Here is a 21,818-nt window from a genome sequence, read left to right on the forward strand (position 1 = left end):
GATGTATCTGTTGGCATTTAAGTAAAAGTTTGACAAAACAATCCCAATTCCATGAATAGAATAACAATAAACTGATAAAGACCATGTGATACTGTTAAAAGCCCTGGAAAATAAGTGGACGTTGAGTTAGGATTGCTTTGTCAAAATAGTATGTTCAATGTGAAGAATGAACTTCCATGCTTAACGTCAAAGACATTTATTATTTCATGCTTGCATGGTGCATTTTCCTATTGTGTTGTGTTTGAGTTTGAATACAGTATTAATTTCATGTTGTACTGGTACACTGACTCTATAGTGTACTGTATCCACTATACAACAGTGTGCATCACTCTGGTTCAAAACATTTCTTTTGAAAGTATTTAAAAACGGATCAAATGTAATCAGGTTAAATGACAGATAAAGTTATCAAGGTAAATCTATTGCATGTTACTGGTAAAGAAAATAACCAGTAAACTGCATAATAATTCATACTGGATTATAATAGATGTATTTTAAATGAAAATGACACATTTAATGTAATCAAATAGATTATATTTCAAATGAAACCTTCGCACTCATGTTGTGGTTGTGTGTGACAGTGTGTACTCTCCTTGCTTTCCTCTTTGACTGTAGGAGGTAACCTGAGGCCTGACACAGGCTCCTGCAGCTCTGAGTCCCAAACTGACAGTGATACCTTTGCCGCCATCAGTCCCCTCACCCCCTTGCACCCTACCAGCCACGGCCGCTCCATCTCCATATCAGTGGTCCCTTGTTCAGATGACCACAGACCTTACATACCAGCTGAGGAAATGTCGGACGCCTTCTCCCTGGAGCTGAGCACTCCCCCGGCCATCCGCGCCTCAAAGACATGCACTGCCAAGCCCTCCCACACCCCCCCACTGGCTTCCCGCAAACTGCTGCAGCTCCTCCCCAACATTGCACTGACGCGGAGCAAGAGTCATGAATCACAGCTCGCCAACCGCATTGAGGAGCCTGCTACCCAAAAGTGGGTATTAGGGTTATTACTGCAGTCAAGTCTTTATGGTAAAGATGGTAGATCAAAGTCTACTCTCTGTTTGCAAAAAGCTTTGTCTCACCTTTCAATTGGTAAATATCACACTTAACCTCCGCTGAAATTTGGTCAGTTAGTACAACTAAACGGGAGTTAAACTGTTACCCATTTGCATGATTTGCAAGTGGTAAAGTGAAGCATGTTTCACAATTTTTTCTGTCCCAGCATTGAGTGGAACACATGAACTCATCAGCACATTTGTGTATAGGCTTAGATATTCTGACAGAGGTGTTTGTAGGTGTATGTTTGAACTTTGGACAGAGCCAGGCTAGCTGTTTCCCCCTGCTTCCAGTCTTTATGCTAAGCTAGGCTAACCACATCCTGACTCCAGCTCAGTATTTCACACACAGATATGAGAATAATTTTGACTTTCTCATCTAATTCTAGGAGAAAATAAAGAGTAAGTGTATTTCCCAAAATGTTGAACTATTCCTTTAATGAGTCTAAAGGGAAGACACTGTACAGATTCAGCACAATTTTAACCCTGAATTGGTCGCCCCTGACTTATTTTAGAATCTGACCAAATTTCTGTCAGATTAGATGTTGTGTGATGTGCAGTTTGTGGTCATGATGTCTGATTAATGACCTGAATGATCAACAATCTGGCCGTTGGATGATCAGTTGGATTTCTGGCAGGTCAGAAATTTAGGTCAGATGTCTGCAGTTTAAGCACTTCCATGGTCTGTTGTCCCACATGGCTGCTGTTGCTGCTAAACCTGTAGTCTTGACTGAGACTGCAGACTTCACAGCAGAACAGACAGACTATACTGTCTGCTTCTTCCAGACATCTGTGGCTCCATATTTCTTTCTTCTTACTTCCTGTTCACAGTAGAATTGCAAAAAGTAATGCTGCCTTTCTCTCTTTTTGTCAACACTGTTGAGAATGCAGTCATGTTTTTTTGAATAAACTTTATTGAAATTGACACTGGACAAAACCAACTGGGGATTCCATGCTTACATTCAGTGTGACCACCATGAAGTGGCCGCTCAATTGATTACAGTACAGTGTGAGCATAAAAACCACAGGTACTGATTGTGCAGAAAGGAAGATTAAAATGTATAGTGTGAGTTAACACAAGATACATAAAAACAGTCTGCCCAGTTTAAGGAGAAACTCTACATAAGACTGTACATTGTTAATCACACTGTCCAATACCGTTTCTAAGCTCCATTAACATGACTATGACTTCATCTTGTGTAAGTAGGTATTTACACATGTACACATGAGAGACAAAGACTACTTCACTTAAACTACACTATGAACATGAAATTGCTGTTGCTCAGCTGAATCAAAACCATATCTATCCCGAACTATTACATCATGGTTTACCTGTAGTTCTCTAAATAGTATCTGTTTCAGGACACAGTGGACTTCTGTATCTGAGGACTTAGTTTTAAGTTACTTTCTGTCTCTGCAGGGTATCTAAAAAGAACAAAGTATTGGCTAGTATTCAGATCAATGGCTGTGGGAACGGTCCTGAGGACTCGACCCTGCGGTCACCCCTGCTGTCTGCCCGGACCCCCGGCCCTGTCCCTGCCTCTGCCCCATACATGATGCCTGGCACCCCCACCCTGCTGGACAGTGAGTCCCCAGTTAAAGATATTAGCCCTCCAGTTGTCTTCACTTTGAAATTCTGTGATCCCACATGTTCTCTTTGTGTATCTGACAACTTTCTCATGTTCTTCACAGATCTGGCTGTACACAGGAGTTCACCTCAGACAATGAGGAGAGACATTGGCCTGGCTGTAACTCACAGGTCAGTTACTGTCACCACTATAGACCTCCTCTAGCACACAGCATGGGTGGACTAAAAGGCTAAATAGGAAAAAGCGACTGTTAGCATGCGTCAGGCTGTGGACACTGTGGTTAATGTGTTGCTTTACTTAGTGAGTGTGGGCTGTGTGAAAGGCACAAGCCACCATCAACCCCTATGACATCACCAGGGTTATTTTCTCAGACTTGCCAAAGCTCTTCCAGACATTATAGAACTGTTTCCACAGCACATGTAGCATGAAACATGACAGTACACTGACCTTAAAGTGGAAAATCAGTGGGGTGACCCTTTGATGCTTTTCACAGACATACAGAGGCTAACTCACTGTTTGTTTGCTGGTCCTACAAGTAGCATTTCTACAGACATCCCCACATACTTGTTTGGGGTTTAAAGTGTTTTGCGACTGATTCAGATTCCACTATCATTGCTGTGCTTTCCTGTCAAGTCCCTGTGAAAGTCTGACTGTCACAGTCTCTGTGAGTCTGTGAGTCTGTCCAAACTTCACACTGTGATTAAAAAATCACTGTGGAGTGGCTGCGTCAGTCTGGGAGGAATGTCATGTTTTGAGAATCCAGGAATTTTAACAATGCAGAGTGCTCAGTCTGACTTGCTGTTTTTCTCACTAGATAGTGAATGTTTTAGTCTCAATCTGGCTCAGCATTGGAATGACTGACATAGCTGCCGTATGAAAATAATTTGGATCACTTTTGTGGCTTCAGAAACTCACTTTACATTCTCCCTATCTTGTATGGCTCAGTCTAGATCAAACAGAGTTTTAGTGTAATATCCTTTTAGACAATGTTTGTCATACGAACAACAGCCACTATATTTGCCCCAGCCGCAGGATGCTGATGTCTGTTCAACATTTTGTTCCAGAGCAACATATTCAACAACTACTGTCCAACATGTTTCCATTATATTTAGTATGGATAGTTCTGAAGTGCCACCATCAGGCCAAAATTTCAACTTGTACACAGGAAAGATCAAGAATCTAATGTTCAACTTTTTCCATGCTGGGCACTGCATGAGCTTTTCTCTCACACCACCCTTTGATGAAACTGTCATCAAAAACTGTATTTCCTGATCATGTTTTTTGACACTTCATCGTGATGTGAGTATCTGCTGATACCTCGTCCTGATCCAATATTTACATTTCCCTCCTTACAGGTACCTTGTGGAGTATTTGATCTCTAGTTGCACTATGAAGCTATGCTTTTATGAATTGGTCCCCGTTTTATTTGTGTTTTATGCTCGAGCACAAGTGGAACACAATACACATTCCTGTTAATGGTTTCACACTATTCCACTGATAGACAGTTGGTGGCAGTAACATGCCAAGAAACAGAAAACTTGGAAATGATTGGTCTTTATATATACATATATATGATGAGACATCCCTACTGAAAACTGATGGTTTGATTTAGTGTGGGTATTCATGGTCCCTGGAGGACTAACTGTCCTCAGACCAGCTCCTGACCTCTCCTGACCTGTGTTCCTATCACAGTGTCACAGTATCAATATCAAAATTTAATGAGTCAGGAAATTTACTATCATGTTCCAAAGAAGATGAAGCCTTTTAATTTGCACTTTGCACACAAATATATGGATTTAGATATTAATGACCTCATGACCTTCCTCCAGCACACCCTCAGGACAAACTTTACCACAAACTATATAATAAGAATAACAAAATCCTGAGTGTACTGTAGGATCTATCCTGGGGTGTATTCAATAGTCTTTTTTAATCTACATTACTTCAATTCTAATTCATTATGTGTACGTACAGTCACTAAATTTTACATTTCAAAATGACATATCAGTCAAATGAGTGCACTGGGTTTGGGCAGGTTTACTCTCCCTCAGATCCCTGGTGGTGTACACCACTTCACTTTTTCCTCAGCTTCATTCATCAGAACCAAATGTCAGATGATAACGTGACATGATAAAGAAATGTTGCCTTTCTTTCTCCATCCTGTAAGGTTTTCAACCAAGTCCTGGCTCTCCCAGACGTGCCAAGTGTGTCGCAAGAGCATGATGTTTGGTGTCAAGTGTAAACACTGCAAGTAAGACACTGTAGATATTACCCCCCTCATATGTTTGATTATAGTATCACTTCCTACAATCTCATTATGGTATGTCATATGCTTCTCTTCACAGGTTAAAGTGCCACAACAAATGTACCAAAGATGCTCCCTCGTGTCGGATATCATTTCTCACATGTAAGACTGTAGCACTCATCGTCAGGGAAACTTGCTAAAAGCTAGAGTGAGTGTTTCCATACTGTGCAGTAAAGGCTAGGTTTAAGACCTGTATGGGCATGGCAGCTCATGGCACCTCTTGGAGATATTGGATGCATCAAGTAAGTCAGTAATACCTATAGACTGATGTGTTGTGTTCTCTAGCAACATCAGAGTTGAACTGACTGTGTTTACACTGAAAGTGACAGTATAGATGTTTGGGATGATCACAGTTGACAGTTCCTGTATAAATATGATTAAGTTATTTAGTCCCAAAACACTAGTGTGAAGTTGGTTCCAACACAGGCTGTGAAAGCCAACATTACTTGTAGTTTATGATATAAATCTTGCAATTCATGATTTCTTGTATTGAAATTAGATGAAATACTTAATTTAATAAAAACATATCAGTCAAATTAATTTAATAAAAATCTGAAACACATGAAATTGTACAGTGGAATTTCAGCCAGGACACAGATGCAGTGTTTTATATTGAATGTGAGGATTTGATTGAGAGGAATTATAGTGAATATGATTTTATGGAGCAGAAGCTTGTGGATTTTGTGTTTCTTTTTTTTCTGATGTTGCTCTTAATTGTTTATTGAGCAGCTGATTATAGCACAGAGCAGTCCTCTGCTGAACACTGGTTTTGGTGATTTGCATGTGAAAAGACATCTGACCATGTTATTGCTAACAGATGAACCAAGATAATGTCATTACCAGTTACTTCTGCATCCTACTTAATATTTAATGTGATGTAAAATGAACCCATGTTTTAATCTGACTTGTAGTGCCAAGGATGCGCAGGGCAGAATCAGTGCCATCAGATATCAATAATCGTATTGATCACACAGCAGAGATCCCAGTGCAGTTTGGCACTTTACCAAAGGCAATAACCAAAAGGGTACGTACATGTTTCTGATCTGCTGTATGTTTTCTATTATCAAGGTGACAGTTCAGGTAAAGATCAGCAATGTAGGACAGAGTTTCAAGATTAGGGTTCAGGAAATAAATTGTCAATGGAAGATCCTCACTATTATAACAATAGAATTCTCTGTGTGTGTGTGTGTGTGTGTGTGTGTGTGTGTGTTAGCAGGAGCCTCCCCCCACTTTAAACCAGCTGGACTCCAGCAGTAACCCGTCATCAGCCACCTCCTCCACACCTTCCTCCCCAGCACATTTCCAGCCAAGCAACCCCCCGAGTGTGAGCGCCACCCCACCACCCAACCCATCACCACAGGGCTCCCGGGACCACCGCTTCCACTTCCCAGGTCAGCACCCTGTCAATGGCACGCAAAAGCCTCATGTACTGTGAGACGGGTTCTTCAAAGCAGTGTGTTTGGGCAGAAGCTTACTGTGAAAAAAGTTTAAGCACTGATCGTTTCTGGGCTGAAAAACCTGACAATTTGATGACAGAATATCAGGGCCACTGCGAAGGAAAGAGAAATCTTTTCCAGTTTTTGAAAATAGTATCTTCACAAAGTCGTAATGTTACGAGAATAAACTCATGTTTTGAGAAAGAAGTGATAATGTCATGAAAATGATGTCATAAATTTTATCAGGAAAAAATAAGTTGCAATGTTTCAAGAATAAAGAGAAAAGCTTTTATTTGAACATTTTGAACATTAGAAGGTGTTTATTTTAAGCAGGTGAGAGCAGTCTGTTAGTTTTTAGGTTCTGTTAGGTTTTGAGAATATTGAGGTGAAATGAAGCCAGTCACATGCTGTATGAGCTGCTGTTTCCTCCTGACAGATCACAATGGAAGTTTATGGCATCAGAAAATGACTAAGGCTCACAGACTTTATGACTCTTTATGACTCTTTATGACTCTTTTACTTTGACTTTGAAATACAGCGAGAATCAACTGTTGCAGGATTGTTCTGTGTACTGAGTGAATGTTAATGTTGCAATTCTACCTGTGACAAAGAGTTGAGAAAGCCTGTAGACACAGAGCAGAGCTGCTGATGGGAGAGAGTCATGCAGCACAAACACTAGTCTCTTTTGCAAGAGAATTAATACAATTAATTAATACAATTATGACTTTATTCTTGAAATAGTATGTTTTTTGTTTTTTTCTAGCTTTTCTCTTAAAATTACAACTTTATTTTTGTAATTGTAAAAAGATCAAGAATATCCTAAACATCCATGAATACATTACAATTGTTCTAGATTAGCTTAGGTCTTAAAGAATTGGCAGTCTTGAGATTTGAAAGCATTTGAAGTAACATATTATGTATTTATGTAGCATTTTTGAATGATGGGAATCCCTCTTATAGTAGCTCAGGGTTCTCAAGTTCTGTTTTCCCACAGATGTTCCTTCTTCCACATATACTGCTGGTCAACATTCTGGCAGCTACTATGAGTCTGGGTAAGAGACCGTAACATTGATATAAAGGGAGTCTTACACATTTTGATACATGTGATACAGTCAGTTTATGACTTTAATTATGTTGTGGCTTGCTGTTTGTTGTGTTTTTCTCTCAGAGTGTCACAGGTTGCCGTCACTGAGACGCAGCTAACAGCAGCAGAACAAGGAGGCGTGAGTACTGGCAGTTATATTAACTCTCACTTACAGTAAGTTATATAAACAAAAAAGAAGAGGGGAAAAGACATCAATATATTTGCTTGTTTTTTCAAAGGAATCTTATTTGCATGTGTTCACTGTAGGTACAATGCGTTTATGAGGTTTCCTGTGTCTCTGCAGCCAACTGTAGCAGCCTTCATGCTTCTATTTTGTCTTTCAGCTGATGGGCTGAAAGACTTTAGCTGCTGACTTTGGAATAAATGTTAAAGATGAGACACTTTTCTAGCATTCCTCCTGCAAGAGGAAAACGTATGTGAGGGGAAATATCAGTTATAAAGCCTACATTTGTCAGCTTAAAAAAAGATTGAGGATTACATTTCTGTCATGAAAATAAAATGAGATTTTACACACTGTATGAGAAGTGAGAGCGAGCAACTGACAGTAGGTGGATTATGAGTGAAACAGTAGTCGTGATTCTGCTGCTCTGGATCTGAATGAACATTTAAAACAAGGGGTTAAGTTGCTCTTTAATTGTCAAATGAAATAAATACTGCTGTAAGCAGGAAGCTGTAGGGAAGCACTCATGTTAAATGGTATGAAAAATGTTGTGCTGAACAGTGAGCTTTTAATTTGCTGCATATTCTTTACTGTAAGTATAGTATTAACAATAAGTCAATTATACAAAATGTGCAACACCTTTTCCACATTTTACACCGTTTGTTATAAAAGACTTCTTATAAGCTGACTCAGACTTCTGAACTCCACCCCGTTGAACCTGGTTTTAAAATTAAAATTTTTTTTAATTTAAAATCCATCATGAGCCAAAGATCCACTGTCCATGTTGTTGTTCTCCTGTATGTCCCAGGACGAGGAGGCAGAGGAAGACTACCCAGCTGTGGATGAGGAAGCAGCTGACCAGTGCGGCACAGAAAAGAGCTTCTCCAATGAGGAGTGTGATGAGGACGGGCTGGAGGACCTGCCCTCCTCCATCTGCCGTCGTGGAGCTGCTGGCCGCTGGAGGGGCCCCATCACTCGCAAGGCCAGCCAGACCAGCGTCTACCTGCAGGAGTGGGACATCCCATATGAGCAGCTGCAGCTGGGAGAGCTTATCGGCAAGGTGAAGACAGAGATGTCATACTCCTCAAACAATATCTTTCTGCAGAAATCTGTGGCCTGTGTGGAGGTTATTGAAATGTTTTTTTAAACCATGTTCAGTATGAGACCCATCAACAACGTGAGATGTATAAAGATGTTTCACATACCTCTCACTGCAGTAGAGGAAAACCAGCAAGCTGAAAGTCATGGAATCTACTGCCAGACAAAGGCAAAGAGCAGTATCTACAGAGAGAGAGAAGCTGAGAAAAAAGGGTGTAAAGGTTTTGGAGTTTACAGCAAATTGTGTAATGGAAAAAATATTGGACCTTACGGGAAAAATTGACCTTTCAAAAACAAAGTGAGAGTGCTTTCCCCAAAAACTGCAGGAGCTGAGAACAGCTGTGCTTGCAATTATTTTTTTTAATGCCATTATCTCAAGATCACAAGTTAATTATCTTGTGATCTCGAGATAACAAAGCTCATTTTCTCGTGTTAACAAGTTAATTTATCTCGAGAAAACAAAAAGCTGATTTCTGGAGATAACGCGATAATAATGACTTGTTTTCTCAAGATCACTGGATAATTATGGAGAACTTGAAAATGAGTGTTTACTTCATTTGATCACACCTGATTGCAGCCTTCAAGATCACTGTCATGACTGTTGAGGAGGATTCATCCCTAATCCATCAAAGGGTTTATAAAAGTAGTAAGGGGTTACTATAAGCCTTATAAACAACATATATATTCATGCACCCATGCACTGACACAGTTTTTGGTAAATAACCTTTATTGAAGTATGACAGAAAACATCAAAGAGAGAGATGACAGTGGTGAGTTTACACATATTTTGCCTGTTTCATGACGTCTTGACACCCCGAAACCTTCCATATAAAAGTAATGTCAAAGTTGCCCAGCAGATGTTGCCATTTTGATCCTATCAAATGCTTTGAAACAGTGAACCATTTTCAACACAATTGAATTCATATGATTCCCTGCTTCAGAAAGCTTTGTTTCTCTCATCGCTACTGCTGGCATGGCACTCCTGTTCTATGATAAACATTATAAGCAATAAGAGGAAACAACCTTTTGTTTTCTCAAGATGAAATAATTAACTCATGATCTCAAGATAACAGCACTAAAAACAATATTCGCAAGCTTGGCCATTCTCGGCTTCTATAAAAAAACAATTGAAGAATGAAAAGTAAGTAAAATCCAAAACATAAAAGAGAAAACAAAATAAAATAATCAAGAGCGATCGCAACAAATATCATCACTTAATAATCATATCTTCTTATTTATGATAGATGATGATCTATATTTTAGCAGAAAGACTGAAGGCAGAGGGAAACTGCTAGCCTATAGTTTTCAGTAACTACAGAGTCTTATTTACATGTTCAGTCTTGTTGGCGAGCAAATTTGTCCATTTGCTCTCAGCAGACCAGATGCTGCCTGCATTTGATTTACAGTGTGGACACAAAAACCTGAAACACTGGTAGAACTGGTAGCTCAGTCAGCTGCTGTGCTCTAGTTGGTGTCCTTTTGGAAACTGAATCTCCTAACTGTCATTAAAAATATATGTGATACAGCAAGCAATGAGCTAAGAACTGAACAAATAATCAAAGCTTATTAGCTAGCCTAACCCTAACCCATCCCCTCATGTCATCACTGTTGAATAAGAAGTACAGACATGTGCAAACACACTAAATCTGGGTATAAAAGTCAGAATATGACTTTTCTCAGACAACTGACAGAGTTGCTTGACTCTTCAGGGTCGTTGGGGGAAGGTACACAAGGGTCGCTGGCATGGCGAGGTGGCCATTCGCCTTCTGGAGATTGATGGCAACAACCAGGATCACCTGAAGCTCTTCAAGAAGGAGGTGATGAACTACAGGCAGACAAGGCACGAGAATGTCATCCTGTTCATGGGTGCCTGCATGGCCCCACCCCACCTCGCCATCATCACAAGGTAGAGCTGATTCATGTTCACACCAGGAGCTGCTATTATTTCCCCATTTCCAGCACAGGAACAAATGTATATTCATATGTTAGCATCACTTATTAAATCTGAAGCTGTTGTCTACATGTTTTTCTCTACATGTGATGTTTCGGTTGATGTTCTGCTGTTGAATGTGAATTCAGTTTTTGTAACAGTGCTGTATGTGTTTTCTCTGCAGTTTCTGTAAAGGTGTGACTTTATACTCTGTTGTAAGAGAAAGAGGTCACTTGTTAGACATCAATAAAACCAGACAGATTGCACAGGAGATTGTAAAGGTAAGCAGCCTTGCTGTGTGAGATGAACATAAGCAACAGCATCTTAACCACAATCATTTTAATATCACCATACATGATGATTTCTGCTACTATATGAAACATTACATACTGATGCACATTGTATTCAACTGCCTGATGAGCATATACACTATATACTTGTATAATAATATGAAAAAAGAAATATGTAGCACCATAACTTGATATCATTGTTTTTATGATGATTTGAAAAGACTATGATATTGCACTCATTTGCTTTCTTTCCAAAAGTAAAATTAGACACACTATAAATATTTCTTGGTAAACAATAGGCACAGTGGATGTGTACAGCTTCCTGTGTGCAGCTTATTGTGGTCTTGTCACCACAGGCTGCCGGTTTGGCACCACCGTGTCTGTACACAGCCTAGAACCTGTGCTCTCCAACCCTATCTGACAAATTGTTGTTTTTACATCTCTGTTCATGTACGGATTAAACAAATGAGATGTGAGTTATTCAGTGAGCTTTAGAGGTGTTGGTAGGATCTCTTCTTTTTCACTTTGGACAGGGACAAGCTAGATGCTTCCCCCTGCTCCAGCTCTGTACCTAAGACACAGGCATGAGATGATATTAATCTTTTTTGACATCGGTGACCCCAGTGGTACCATTTTAAAAAAGACACTGTGGCACACATCAGTGCATGCTGCTGATCATAAATGTGTTGGAAGCCACACATAGACTGCACTGAATTTCACTTGTGTTGTCTCACTTTTCTATAAACAAACTTTTATGCCATTAGAATAATTTGAAAGCTGTACTTACAGACAAGTTCTACACAAAGGGACTTGGTGATATGAATAAAACTGCTTAATATCAGCTCATTTTACACTCTTTGAAGTTTCTTGTGTTCAGCAAATCTTTATCTTTCACAGGGAATGGGTTATCTACATGCCAAAGGCATCATTCACAAGGATCTGAAGTCTAAGAATGTTTTCTATGATACAAACAAAGTGGTCATCACAGACTTTGGCCTGTTTGGGATGTCTGGGGTGGTACAAGAAGGCAGGTAAGAGTGAAATTAATGATTGTCTGAAAAATGAATCAGTGTCTCTTGTAAGCTGTGGTTGTATTGCATTTTTACTATATGTGTGTGTGTGTGTGTGTTTAGAAGAAAGAATGTGTTGCGGATACCTCAAGGCTGGATCTACTACCTGTCTCCAGAGATTGTTCGAAAGATGAGCCCAGAGGTTGATGAGGACCAGCTGCCTTTCTCTAAAGCTGCTGATGTTTACGCTTTTGGGTATTGATTGATATTGATTTCATCTACAGCCTGCATGGGTTATTCAACAGATACTTGTTTTTTGTGGTGTTTTAATTGCCATGGTGGCAACAAAGACACAAAGTTTAATAACTTTACTTTGTTTCTATATTTTTGACTTTTGTGTTTAGCAGTTACTTCACTGTCAGTGTTTTTGTTGATGAAGTTTGAATCCTTCAAATCAAGGTTTACTGGTGAAAGCTAGCACACCGGTTATTTTTATTTTAACCTTACAAGCTCAACTCACAAATGCAGCCAGACTTGTTCTATAACTTTTATCCTTTATCTGCACATTTTTTTGAAAAACGTTATTTCCATAAAGCATATTCGCTTAGACTCACATGACACAGGCAGAGATGGAGTGAAAAGAGTCTAGCATATGAGGTGTTTTCCTAATCTGATCTTTGTGCCGTCTAATTTCCAGCACAATCTGGTATGAGCTGCAGGTCAGACATTGGCCAATCACCAACCAGCCTGTGGAAGCTAAAATCTGGCTAGTAGGCAGTAATGAGGGCATTAAGAAGGTGCTGGCAGACACCAACCTGGGCAAGGAGGTCACGGTGAGTCTGTAACATAAACTGTGCAAAATACAATAACATACAAAATAGAAGTTGGAACTTTTTAAATCGACCTCTACAGGCCCTGGCAGGAACTGTATCATGGGTACATTTTTCAGTACTTTGTAGGACCATGTCGTGTGCATGAGTCAGTCATTCATAACCTTGAATTACTTTAATATGTGCACAAAAATTACTAGTTTGTGCTCTCAAGTTCCAGGTTCTGTAGTTAGGTGGCTACTTCAGCTAGTTAAAGCATAATGAGTGTTTGTGGCAGGCTAGCAGTTGGGTTTTTGTAACGAGGTGCCACAAATACTAATTCCTCCATATTAACACTGTTAGTTTATTGAATTTGTTTCAATTGTCATTGACTCCTTGAGACTGTCTTTTTTTATACAGTAAAGATGCTACATTGTACATTGCTTCTGCAGTACTGGACAGGTTTTGTGGCCATTTGTTAGGTGTACATATATCATCAGCCTAATGTAGTGCAAAATAAATAGTTGTCAGGTTCTAATTGCCCCTCAGTGACAAATAACGTTTATTGAATTGAACTAAAATTGAATGAAAGGTCCTGGACAGTGTACTATAAATAAGCTGCTTGTGTTTAATACAGTTTTGATTGGATTTGGGACTAAGATATGTGAATACTTCAGCTTTGGTCTATTAAACACAATGTCAGTTCTTAAATGTATTTTATGGGCCTACAAATTCCAGTCTGCTTTTAGGATGCACCATATCACTCAGTCTACTCTAGTGAAGGTCACAACTGATTTGTTTTTGTCTTTAGACTTGGGAAATCATGCTACTTTATTTCTGGTAAATCTCTCTTCTGCTTTCAGCACAGTTGATCACTCTATCCTTGAGCATGTTGTTAGCTTTGAGGGGCAGGACCTCCAGTGGTGAGCCTACCTCCAAAGACAGAACATCTTCTGTTAGAATCAATGATTTTTTCTCCTCCTCTCATGTGGAGTACCACATGGCTCCAGCATAGGTCCCATTTCATTATCTTTCATTATATATGCTTCCTCTGGACTCTGAAATTCCAGGAACATCTCTTTTTCATTTTTATGCAGATGATACTCAGCTGTACCTTGCATTGAAACCTTGTGATCCATGATGCTTTTAATCCCTGCTAATTCACTGCCTTGAGGTAGAATACTCCATGGCTAAAACCTTCTTACAGCTTAATGACAATAAAACTGAGGTTGCTATCTTTAGCCCCACAGACTCTTTCAGCACTCCAATGGGCCTCTGTTTTTGATTGTAAATACTCATGCAATGAATCCAGATGGCATCTTTGATTCTGGTTTAGAATCTATCAAGATTCCACCTCAACTAGTAGTTAGTGCACACAAATCGTTGCCAGGCTCCATAGACTTAAGTACAGTCTGGTGTGTTTTGGAACCAGCATCATCAGAGGAACTTCTGCATTCATATCATTGATATCAATGTCATGGTGGTTTCCTGCTGGTGATGCAAACAGTCACAGTTGAGTTGTGAGTTTGTAAGTGACTTAGAGGTTAACATTAAACCCGTCCATCAATAGAAACCCCAATTAAAACATGTATCACACATTAATTCTCCACCTTATATCCCAACAGGAGATCCTGTCTGCTTGCTGGTCATTCCAGGCAGACACCAGGCCAACCTTCACCCAGCTGGCAGGCATGCTGGAGAGGCTCCCAAAACTTAACCGAAGACTGTCTCACCCCGGACACTTCTGGAAGGCACCTGAGTACGTATCATAGAACGAGAATCCTGGGTGAACCAGCTGACGACACCAATAACACTGATATTCAAAAAGGGAGTCTACATCATTTTATTTAGTAGATAAACATCTGCATTTTTATGTCAAGAAAAGAGAAATGAGATGGGGTTTAAAGGAAAAAATCAATCAAATGGAAAATGTTGTAAATACAATTTTGTAAAGAAATGTGAAATATGATGAAGCTGTCCTGCTGAGTATCAATTAATATAAATGACCTTTTCTAATGTGACTGCTGATCTTGTATTTTGAGGAAAGATCTAGTAAGACTTCTCTTCCTTCATCAGTTTGTTCCAGACTCTTTAACAGTGTTTCTCACAGTCTGCTGAAGCCCTCTTTCTTGTATGTCTGATTTTCACTCCTTCTTTCTCCTCTCTCTGTGACTTCCTCCCCCTGGATGCCGACTGATCCACCTTCACCTGCTCCTGTTGTGCCTGATCTCCATGGTTTCCCTTGGATCCTTAATTTCCCCCTTATTCTATGCCTCTGTTTCCCCTTCCCCTCTCTTTTCTGTGCACAATCTTGTTTTCCAACATTCCTGATTTTTGTCTGCTCACTCTGTTCTTCTCCTGGTGAAGGCCCTGGGATCATCATCACTGCCTGAGAGATCACTGCCATCAGGGCCTGCATGCTCACTGTCCATACATGTACAAATACAGCAGCTGATAGGCAAATGTGCTTTTAGGAACTGAAACTTTTTTTTGGATTTTGGAATTTGGATTTGACTCTTTATCTTAGATTGAGCTAATATTGACAATTCATAGTAGCTGAATTGTCATATCTCCATTTATGAGTTTTATTCATATCTGGAGCAGCATATACAGCCTGTTTTCACCTTGGTCTGTATATGGATATGTTCTCATGATAATGACATCTGATCACAGGGTTTTGCATTTACACCAAGTATTAATAAGTGTTCTTGTTATCTTGATTCTTCCCGTATTATGAACAAATTTCAATATGCAAGTAAGGCAGACAGAGTTTGTGGTCTTGGTGTGTGTCTTAGATCAAAGGATGTGATGTGGATACTCTTTAGGGACCACTAAGACATGCAAGGGGAGGGTTGTGTGACAGAGGGAAACAGCAAAGGACTGTTGCCCATGATTGGTCAAGCAGATAACATAGCAGTAAGTTTCACTTCTGTGTATTCTGTGTGCACATCAGCAAGCATTTTCTTTTGAACTAAAGTCTTTTTAATATTATAATGACGTACATTCAAACATGGCAATTTTTCAATATCATACATACAATCCTTCCCGGTATTTAAAATACAATGAAAAAGCAAGGTAGAACTGTACGAACTTGTGCCCTACAATTTCTCAAAGACTCAGGGTTGTGAAGTCCCACTCTTGGAAAAACACTAATAGAAAACAAAGGGTGCTGGTGTGTTGTGGTACAGACACCTTGCTGATGCGTTGCCCTTGAAAAGGTGATTGGTGTCAGTGGAGAAGCTTGCTAGCACTTTGCTACCTTGGTTACCCCTGATGGTCATGTGACCCTAATTTTGCATGTCGTAGCGGCTCTTAGAGCATCTGCTGTAGCAATGCAGCGATGAGTTCTACTTATTTTCCCTTTGCAGCGGAAGGATGCGTCTGTGGCTTTTTTACCAGCTGCTTGAGATGTGTTCTGCATGTCTGCATACATGCATGTTAATAACTGGGCTCTTTGCAACAGAGTACTGGTACTTTTGACATTTGCCTGCCTTCAGAGTGTGGGTCAGCCAACATTCAACAAAGAAATGCTTCTTGAAGAACCTCCGATTTGAAATATTTGTTGTTTTTGTAAAATCCAAATTCCAATGTACTTAATGGGCGTGACCATAGTTAAGCAAAGTACCTCCAAAGCAGGTTGCAAGCATAATAATGCAGAATCTAAGGGAAAGAGGAATCAAAGGGTCTGCACTATTGTGTTAATGTACAGAAATGAGAAATGTGTAATACACCGGTGGATCATTCATCTTAGTAACAGAACACATTCAAGCACTGACTGTAACTCTTCTGAAAAGAAATGATAGTAATACCTCTCACCCTGGTCAGGTGTCATTTAAAGCCTAGTCAGCAGGTGAGACAATGACATTAACATCATGATGGCTGCTACTGAAACAACTTTATCTTTGTCTCCAGTTTCAGTTTGTACATATCAGGTTGGTTAGCAGGTTCCTCTTGTTAACTGCTTCCTCCTACTTTCTAACCACTGGCTGTTTGAAGCTTCTCTATGAATGTAAATCTTTAACTGTATTTCAATGGACAGAATGCCTTATCACTGTTTAGTTCATTGTCATAGCTGGAAGGCTGCTGGTTTCAGCTGTTACAAGGCTACGGCTCCTAATTATTGGACAAGTGAAATAACATTCATTCCAAGGTTAACAAAGATAGTGCCAACATAAAGTTTACATTTAAAGGGTCTGTTCACCCAAATTGCAAAGCTCATCATATTTTCTTTTAGCTTTAGTGGTATCTATCCATGCAGATATCTTTTATTTTTCCAGCTTTTGAGATGTTTGTCTATGAGGCCTAAGTACAGCCTCACAGAGCTGATATCATAGCTGTAGACTCTTGGTTTGTAAACTGTACTGTTCAAAGCTGTGAGCACCACAAAAGAACATGCCATTCACCTCCACTCTATTGGCATGGAGGCAGAAATCTCTAAGAATAATATCTCAAAGCCTGGACAAATAAAACCAAAACACCAGAGGTAATAGGTAAATATTTATTATTTTAATTTGGATGAACTGACCCTATAAATAGTATATCTCCCCAAAATATGACTAAACAACACTTAACTGTATTTTGAATGTCATGGTTTAAGCAAGATAATTCACATCAACCCATGCAGTTATGAAAATGAATCTGCATACCAGGCGACCTCCTGTGGACTAATCACAACAATGTTGAGACACTTTGCCTCTGTACTGCAATAATACTTGACATGATGCAACAGGTCATGTCATATGACATCTTGTTTCAGTTTAAATCATCATCGATCAAATGACAAACCACTGAGTGGATACCTCCCACACTGACATTTAAAGTGCTATAAGTGAGCAGTCTGTTTTTTCAGTTTCACTTTCACTCCGGGCAGAGAGAGCATTGAGCTGGAGGATGGGTGAAATATTGGAAAAAAAATAATTGAAAAATAATAGTTTCATTAAAGTATAAAGAAACATGATATAGCCACACGTATGTGTCTTTTCTCTGTGCATTCTTGCACAGCAACATGTCATTGAACAGGATGTGGCTTACTGTATGTGTATGTGTGTGTGTTGTGTTTCCTCAGGCAGGAGTACAATGTATGCTCACTGAATGTGTCTGAATGTAATGGGCTTCACCAGCATGGTGAAACCCAATGAAACATTATAGTGACCTAATGCATGTATGTATATACAGTGCTGTTGGTTGTATTTAATATACAGTTCATTTTTAGAGCATTTTAATAGGTACTTCTTTAATGATAGTTATATAGAGATTTTAGACACTGTAGCCTGTTATTGGTGGATTGGTGTTTTGTTTTTCTTTTCTTCGTTTGAGGGTGTGTGTGTGTTGGGGGGTGGGGGGGGGGGTTAATTTGTAGAATATTTTTGTACATGATGTGGTGACACTTTGTACGTTTCTGGTCTGAACAATTGAAGACATTAAAGCTGATTTCCAGTGACTTAAAGTGCTCTTTTCACATTTTGTGTCAGAATGAATTTAAAATAATACAAATCATGTAGAATACAATGTAAATATGCACTCCATGTGGATACAGGAGAAAATCTACAGCCATGCTGGTGGCTCTATGAGACTGCATCTATTCTCAGTGGTGCTTTAGCGAAATGAGCCACAGTGAGCATAAGATAAATAAAATGACATCTATAAAATTCATGGTTAATTAATATGCACAGACAAATAGGTACACATTAACTAATCAAACAATGCCACAGAGCAATACAAAGAACAATACAGATTAAGAAAGTTAAAAAAAAAACATGCAAGGAAAACAAAGGATCGATAACGGCAGACAAAACAGACAACAGGAAGACAGTAGAGGCAACTCGTAAAATGTTCATGTTTGATCGTTAATGAGCCACAGCTTCAACTGACCAGTGAAAGAACAAGAAGTGTTAATTTCTCTAAAGTGCAGTGGTAGTAAATTCCGTTCTGTTGATGCTGTTGCAGGTAAGGCTGACTTACTGAAAGCACTTCCTCGAGTAAGAATGAAGCAGTCTCCTCTTATGGTACCTCTGATCCTCTAATAACCTGAGTGCTTGTTCTTTGCTTTCATGTCTTAAGTGGAGGAGGAGCAGTATTTTGTAAAATTTGTGTATATGTATACTGAGTAAAGTAATATATGTGTGTACATATATGATATATGTATACATGTACCCATAGGCGCCTGGTTATGTATTAAAATGGGGGAACAAATTTGGAAAGATACATAATTGGGGGGATGCATTTCTACACTACCGAACCTCTTGGATTGAGTCAAGAAACACCTGCACTAGTCTAGATTAGTTAGATTGAGGGTGCTATAAAAACCAAGAAACCATCGAGAACAGTATATAATTGGAAGGATCAGGACAAGAAATGATTATTAGAAGAATGGCTATTTCATATCCGAAATTATATTCGTAAAAACATTATGTAGCCTAAAATGTTAGTAGACCATCTTCAAGTTCAAACAAGGACAAACAATTTATAGAAATGAAATAGTCTTACAACACATTACAATATGATTTGTATAATGAAACCTGGTTAAATAATGTTAAAGCTGAGGGTTGCTATTCTCAATACTCCCAAGGCATCTTCAAAGTCTGACAGTTGCAACAAAGTAAAAACAATCTGGATGAATGAAACGGCCTCACAACTATCTAATTCCAGTCCCGCACACAGGTTCTAGTAGAAGCTATTAGCACCACTAGCTGATGTAGTTGTAATGTTATACAGGGATGAATAATCATAACTTCAAAAGCAGATTATTTTAACCGACATTATCTCAAATCAAAGACTATTTTAATGCACAACTCAGAAGATGATTTTTGCTCCTCAAGACTTAAAAGGGCCATTTTAGTCGAGGACTAGTCCTTACTTGGAGTAAACTTGCAGCTCTCATTTAGCCTGTGTGAGAAAACAAGAGAATAATCATAATAATGAAAGCACAGGGCAGAACAGCTGGATGAAAGGAGAGATCATAACACGAGGTGATGCGTCATCATATTTAAAAGTAATTCCATCCAAAGTCTGACTAAAACTGAAACTGCAGAAGTCTAAACAATTTACTTTCCACTGCTGAATATTTGACTATTTGTTAACTCAGACACTTAAACGCTGTGAGGAAAGGCTCCGCTCTCTCTCTCTCTCTCTCTCTCTCTCTCTCTCTCTCTCTCTTTCTCTCTCTCTCTGACTGCTTGGACTGAACCAACTCAAAGGGGGGTCCGAAAATAGTGAAATGGTCATTGATAAGGCTGCTTAAATATAATCACCTGATTGCGGGACTGTATGATGATAAGTTTATTTTGAAAAATAGAAAAGGTGGGTTAGCAAAACCATAACTGTGCTCCCCCTCAATGAATAATGGGGATGCATTTGCTCCACTTGCTCCATTGCTCAGGCGCCTATGCATGTACGTGTGTGTGTGTGTGTGTGTGTGTGTGTGTGAGAGAGAGAGAGAGAGAGAGAAAGATCTTTGGTTCTCTGATCCAGAACTATAAAAGAATGCTTAAATAAAATGTATTTTACATAAGTATGCTTTATAGCATGCTATAAATTTGAATGCTTGTCTTTCATCTTTGACACTGAATAACCCTGTAACTGGACTACACACAAACACACTCTAACTTAGCCATGATAGGCTGTATCTTAGTCATGTCTTAATGTCTATAATAAAACTGCTGTAACTTTCATTTCCTGGTGGTGTGAAGAGGGACATTACCGGTCACTAACCTCATGTCAAGCAATACAACAGTATGAAAAATGCTCTATTACAAGTAAAAGTCCTGCAATTTTAATTTTACACAGGTTGAAGTACAAAAGTGTCAGTAAAATGTGTGCAAAAATATATTAGTTATTAGTAATAGTTAGTAATAGTTAGTTCTTAATAAGTAATGGATTCCCCATTTTCTAATAAGCTATCAGGTTTGCAGTTGTAAATGTCAATAAATGAATGATTTGATACTAGTTCAGATTCCCTTCAGCTGTTCTCAAGAAGGTAAGTAGGTCAACATCCATTGGAAGGCTCTTCCTGAACTAAAGTAATTATCAAGACAAAGACAGTTATGCAGAAGGAGGATAAACACCAGCAATCTTTTTCATACCTGGCAACCCAAAAGTTGTGGTCATAATACTTATGCTTATTTCTAATAAATGATTTATTGACATTTCATAAATCAATGTGGGCATCATGATGTGTGGAGTGTGCATGTTGTCAAGGTGAAGTTGAATATAATTATTTAACCCAAAATCACAAATTTGTCTCAGGGGTTTAACAACATAATACAACATGAATAATATATAAATACTTTAACAGCAAAAAGGAGAGAAACCTCTGCAAGAACAACAGGTGAGGGATACCTCGTCCAGGATGAACACCTACAGAGTAGACTGAAGTAGCACCAGAGAGATTACAACATGGAGGAACAGAATTCTACATTTAACAGAATTACAACATTATTGATAAAGTTGTTGTTATATATTGATAAAATACATAAATGAATGAATGTGCCTGAGAATGGTGGAGTCAGTTGGTACATATGTGAGCAACAAACGGCCAGATGGCCAGAAATGTGGTATGAATATCCCTGTTCCCCAGAGGATGATTCTAAATGGTACCTTTGACCTTTCTTGTAGTGGTTCTTCTAGTACTACAACTAAGCCAAAAATCTTACTTTGGTGTTTGACCAAATTTTTTTTTAAAAAAAACAAACAAAGAAACAAACAAAAACAAAATAGCCAGATTGCCATAAAATCAGCCATGGATATTGATGATCTTATTTATGGTGACACCCTGACTCTTCATATGGTGGCAAAATGTCTTCTTGTACTGAGGAGATATCAAAATCTAATGAGAGACTTGCTATAACGTACGGAGAACATTCATGCTCATCACGGGAGGAATGTTTTCAATTTTAGACACTTCTTGAGCTTTTTTAAAGCCTTGTTTTTATTTTTGCTACTGTTCTTTCTTCTACTGTAAGCTGGTTATGTTAGATTTGAATATATTTTACATCCCCTTGAAAGATTTACTGCAGAGTGAACAAAAGACAACAGACAT

The 21,818-nt window shown here is 38.9% G+C and overlaps 1 protein-coding gene across 3 annotated transcripts in view; it reads left to right on the plus strand.

The window, feature by feature from the left end:
• Positions 1 to 17,977, plus strand: part of LOC137185585 (kinase suppressor of Ras 1-like) — a 64,654-nt gene extending 46,677 nt beyond the window's left edge. For all 3 annotated transcript variants that reach the window (XM_067593784.1, XM_067593786.1, XM_067593785.1), the window contains 17 exons: positions 613 to 985; positions 2,470 to 2,633; positions 2,742 to 2,808; positions 4,806 to 4,889; positions 4,984 to 5,045; positions 5,855 to 5,967; positions 6,160 to 6,334; positions 7,374 to 7,431; positions 7,548 to 7,602; positions 8,453 to 8,704; positions 10,452 to 10,648; positions 10,857 to 10,953; positions 11,860 to 11,993; positions 12,096 to 12,227; positions 12,670 to 12,805; positions 14,407 to 14,540; positions 15,149 to 17,977. In XM_067593784.1, the coding sequence (XP_067449885.1) occupies positions 613 to 985; positions 2,470 to 2,633; positions 2,742 to 2,808; positions 4,806 to 4,889; positions 4,984 to 5,045; positions 5,855 to 5,967; positions 6,160 to 6,334; positions 7,374 to 7,431; positions 7,548 to 7,602; positions 8,453 to 8,704; positions 10,452 to 10,648; positions 10,857 to 10,953; positions 11,860 to 11,993; positions 12,096 to 12,227; positions 12,670 to 12,805; positions 14,407 to 14,540; positions 15,149 to 15,236 (2,321 nt within the window). In that variant the 3' untranslated portion in view covers positions 15,237 to 17,977. The remainder of the gene's footprint in view (positions 1 to 612; positions 986 to 2,469; positions 2,634 to 2,741; positions 2,809 to 4,805; positions 4,890 to 4,983; positions 5,046 to 5,854; positions 5,968 to 6,159; positions 6,335 to 7,373; positions 7,432 to 7,547; positions 7,603 to 8,452; positions 8,705 to 10,451; positions 10,649 to 10,856; positions 10,954 to 11,859; positions 11,994 to 12,095; positions 12,228 to 12,669; positions 12,806 to 14,406; positions 14,541 to 15,148) is intronic.
• Positions 17,978 to 21,818: the final 3,841 nt, after the last annotated feature.

This window comes from Thunnus thynnus, chromosome 7, assembly GCF_963924715.1.
Source record: "Thunnus thynnus chromosome 7, fThuThy2.1, whole genome shotgun sequence".
NCBI lineage: Eukaryota > Metazoa > Chordata > Actinopteri > Scombriformes > Scombridae > Thunnus > Thunnus thynnus.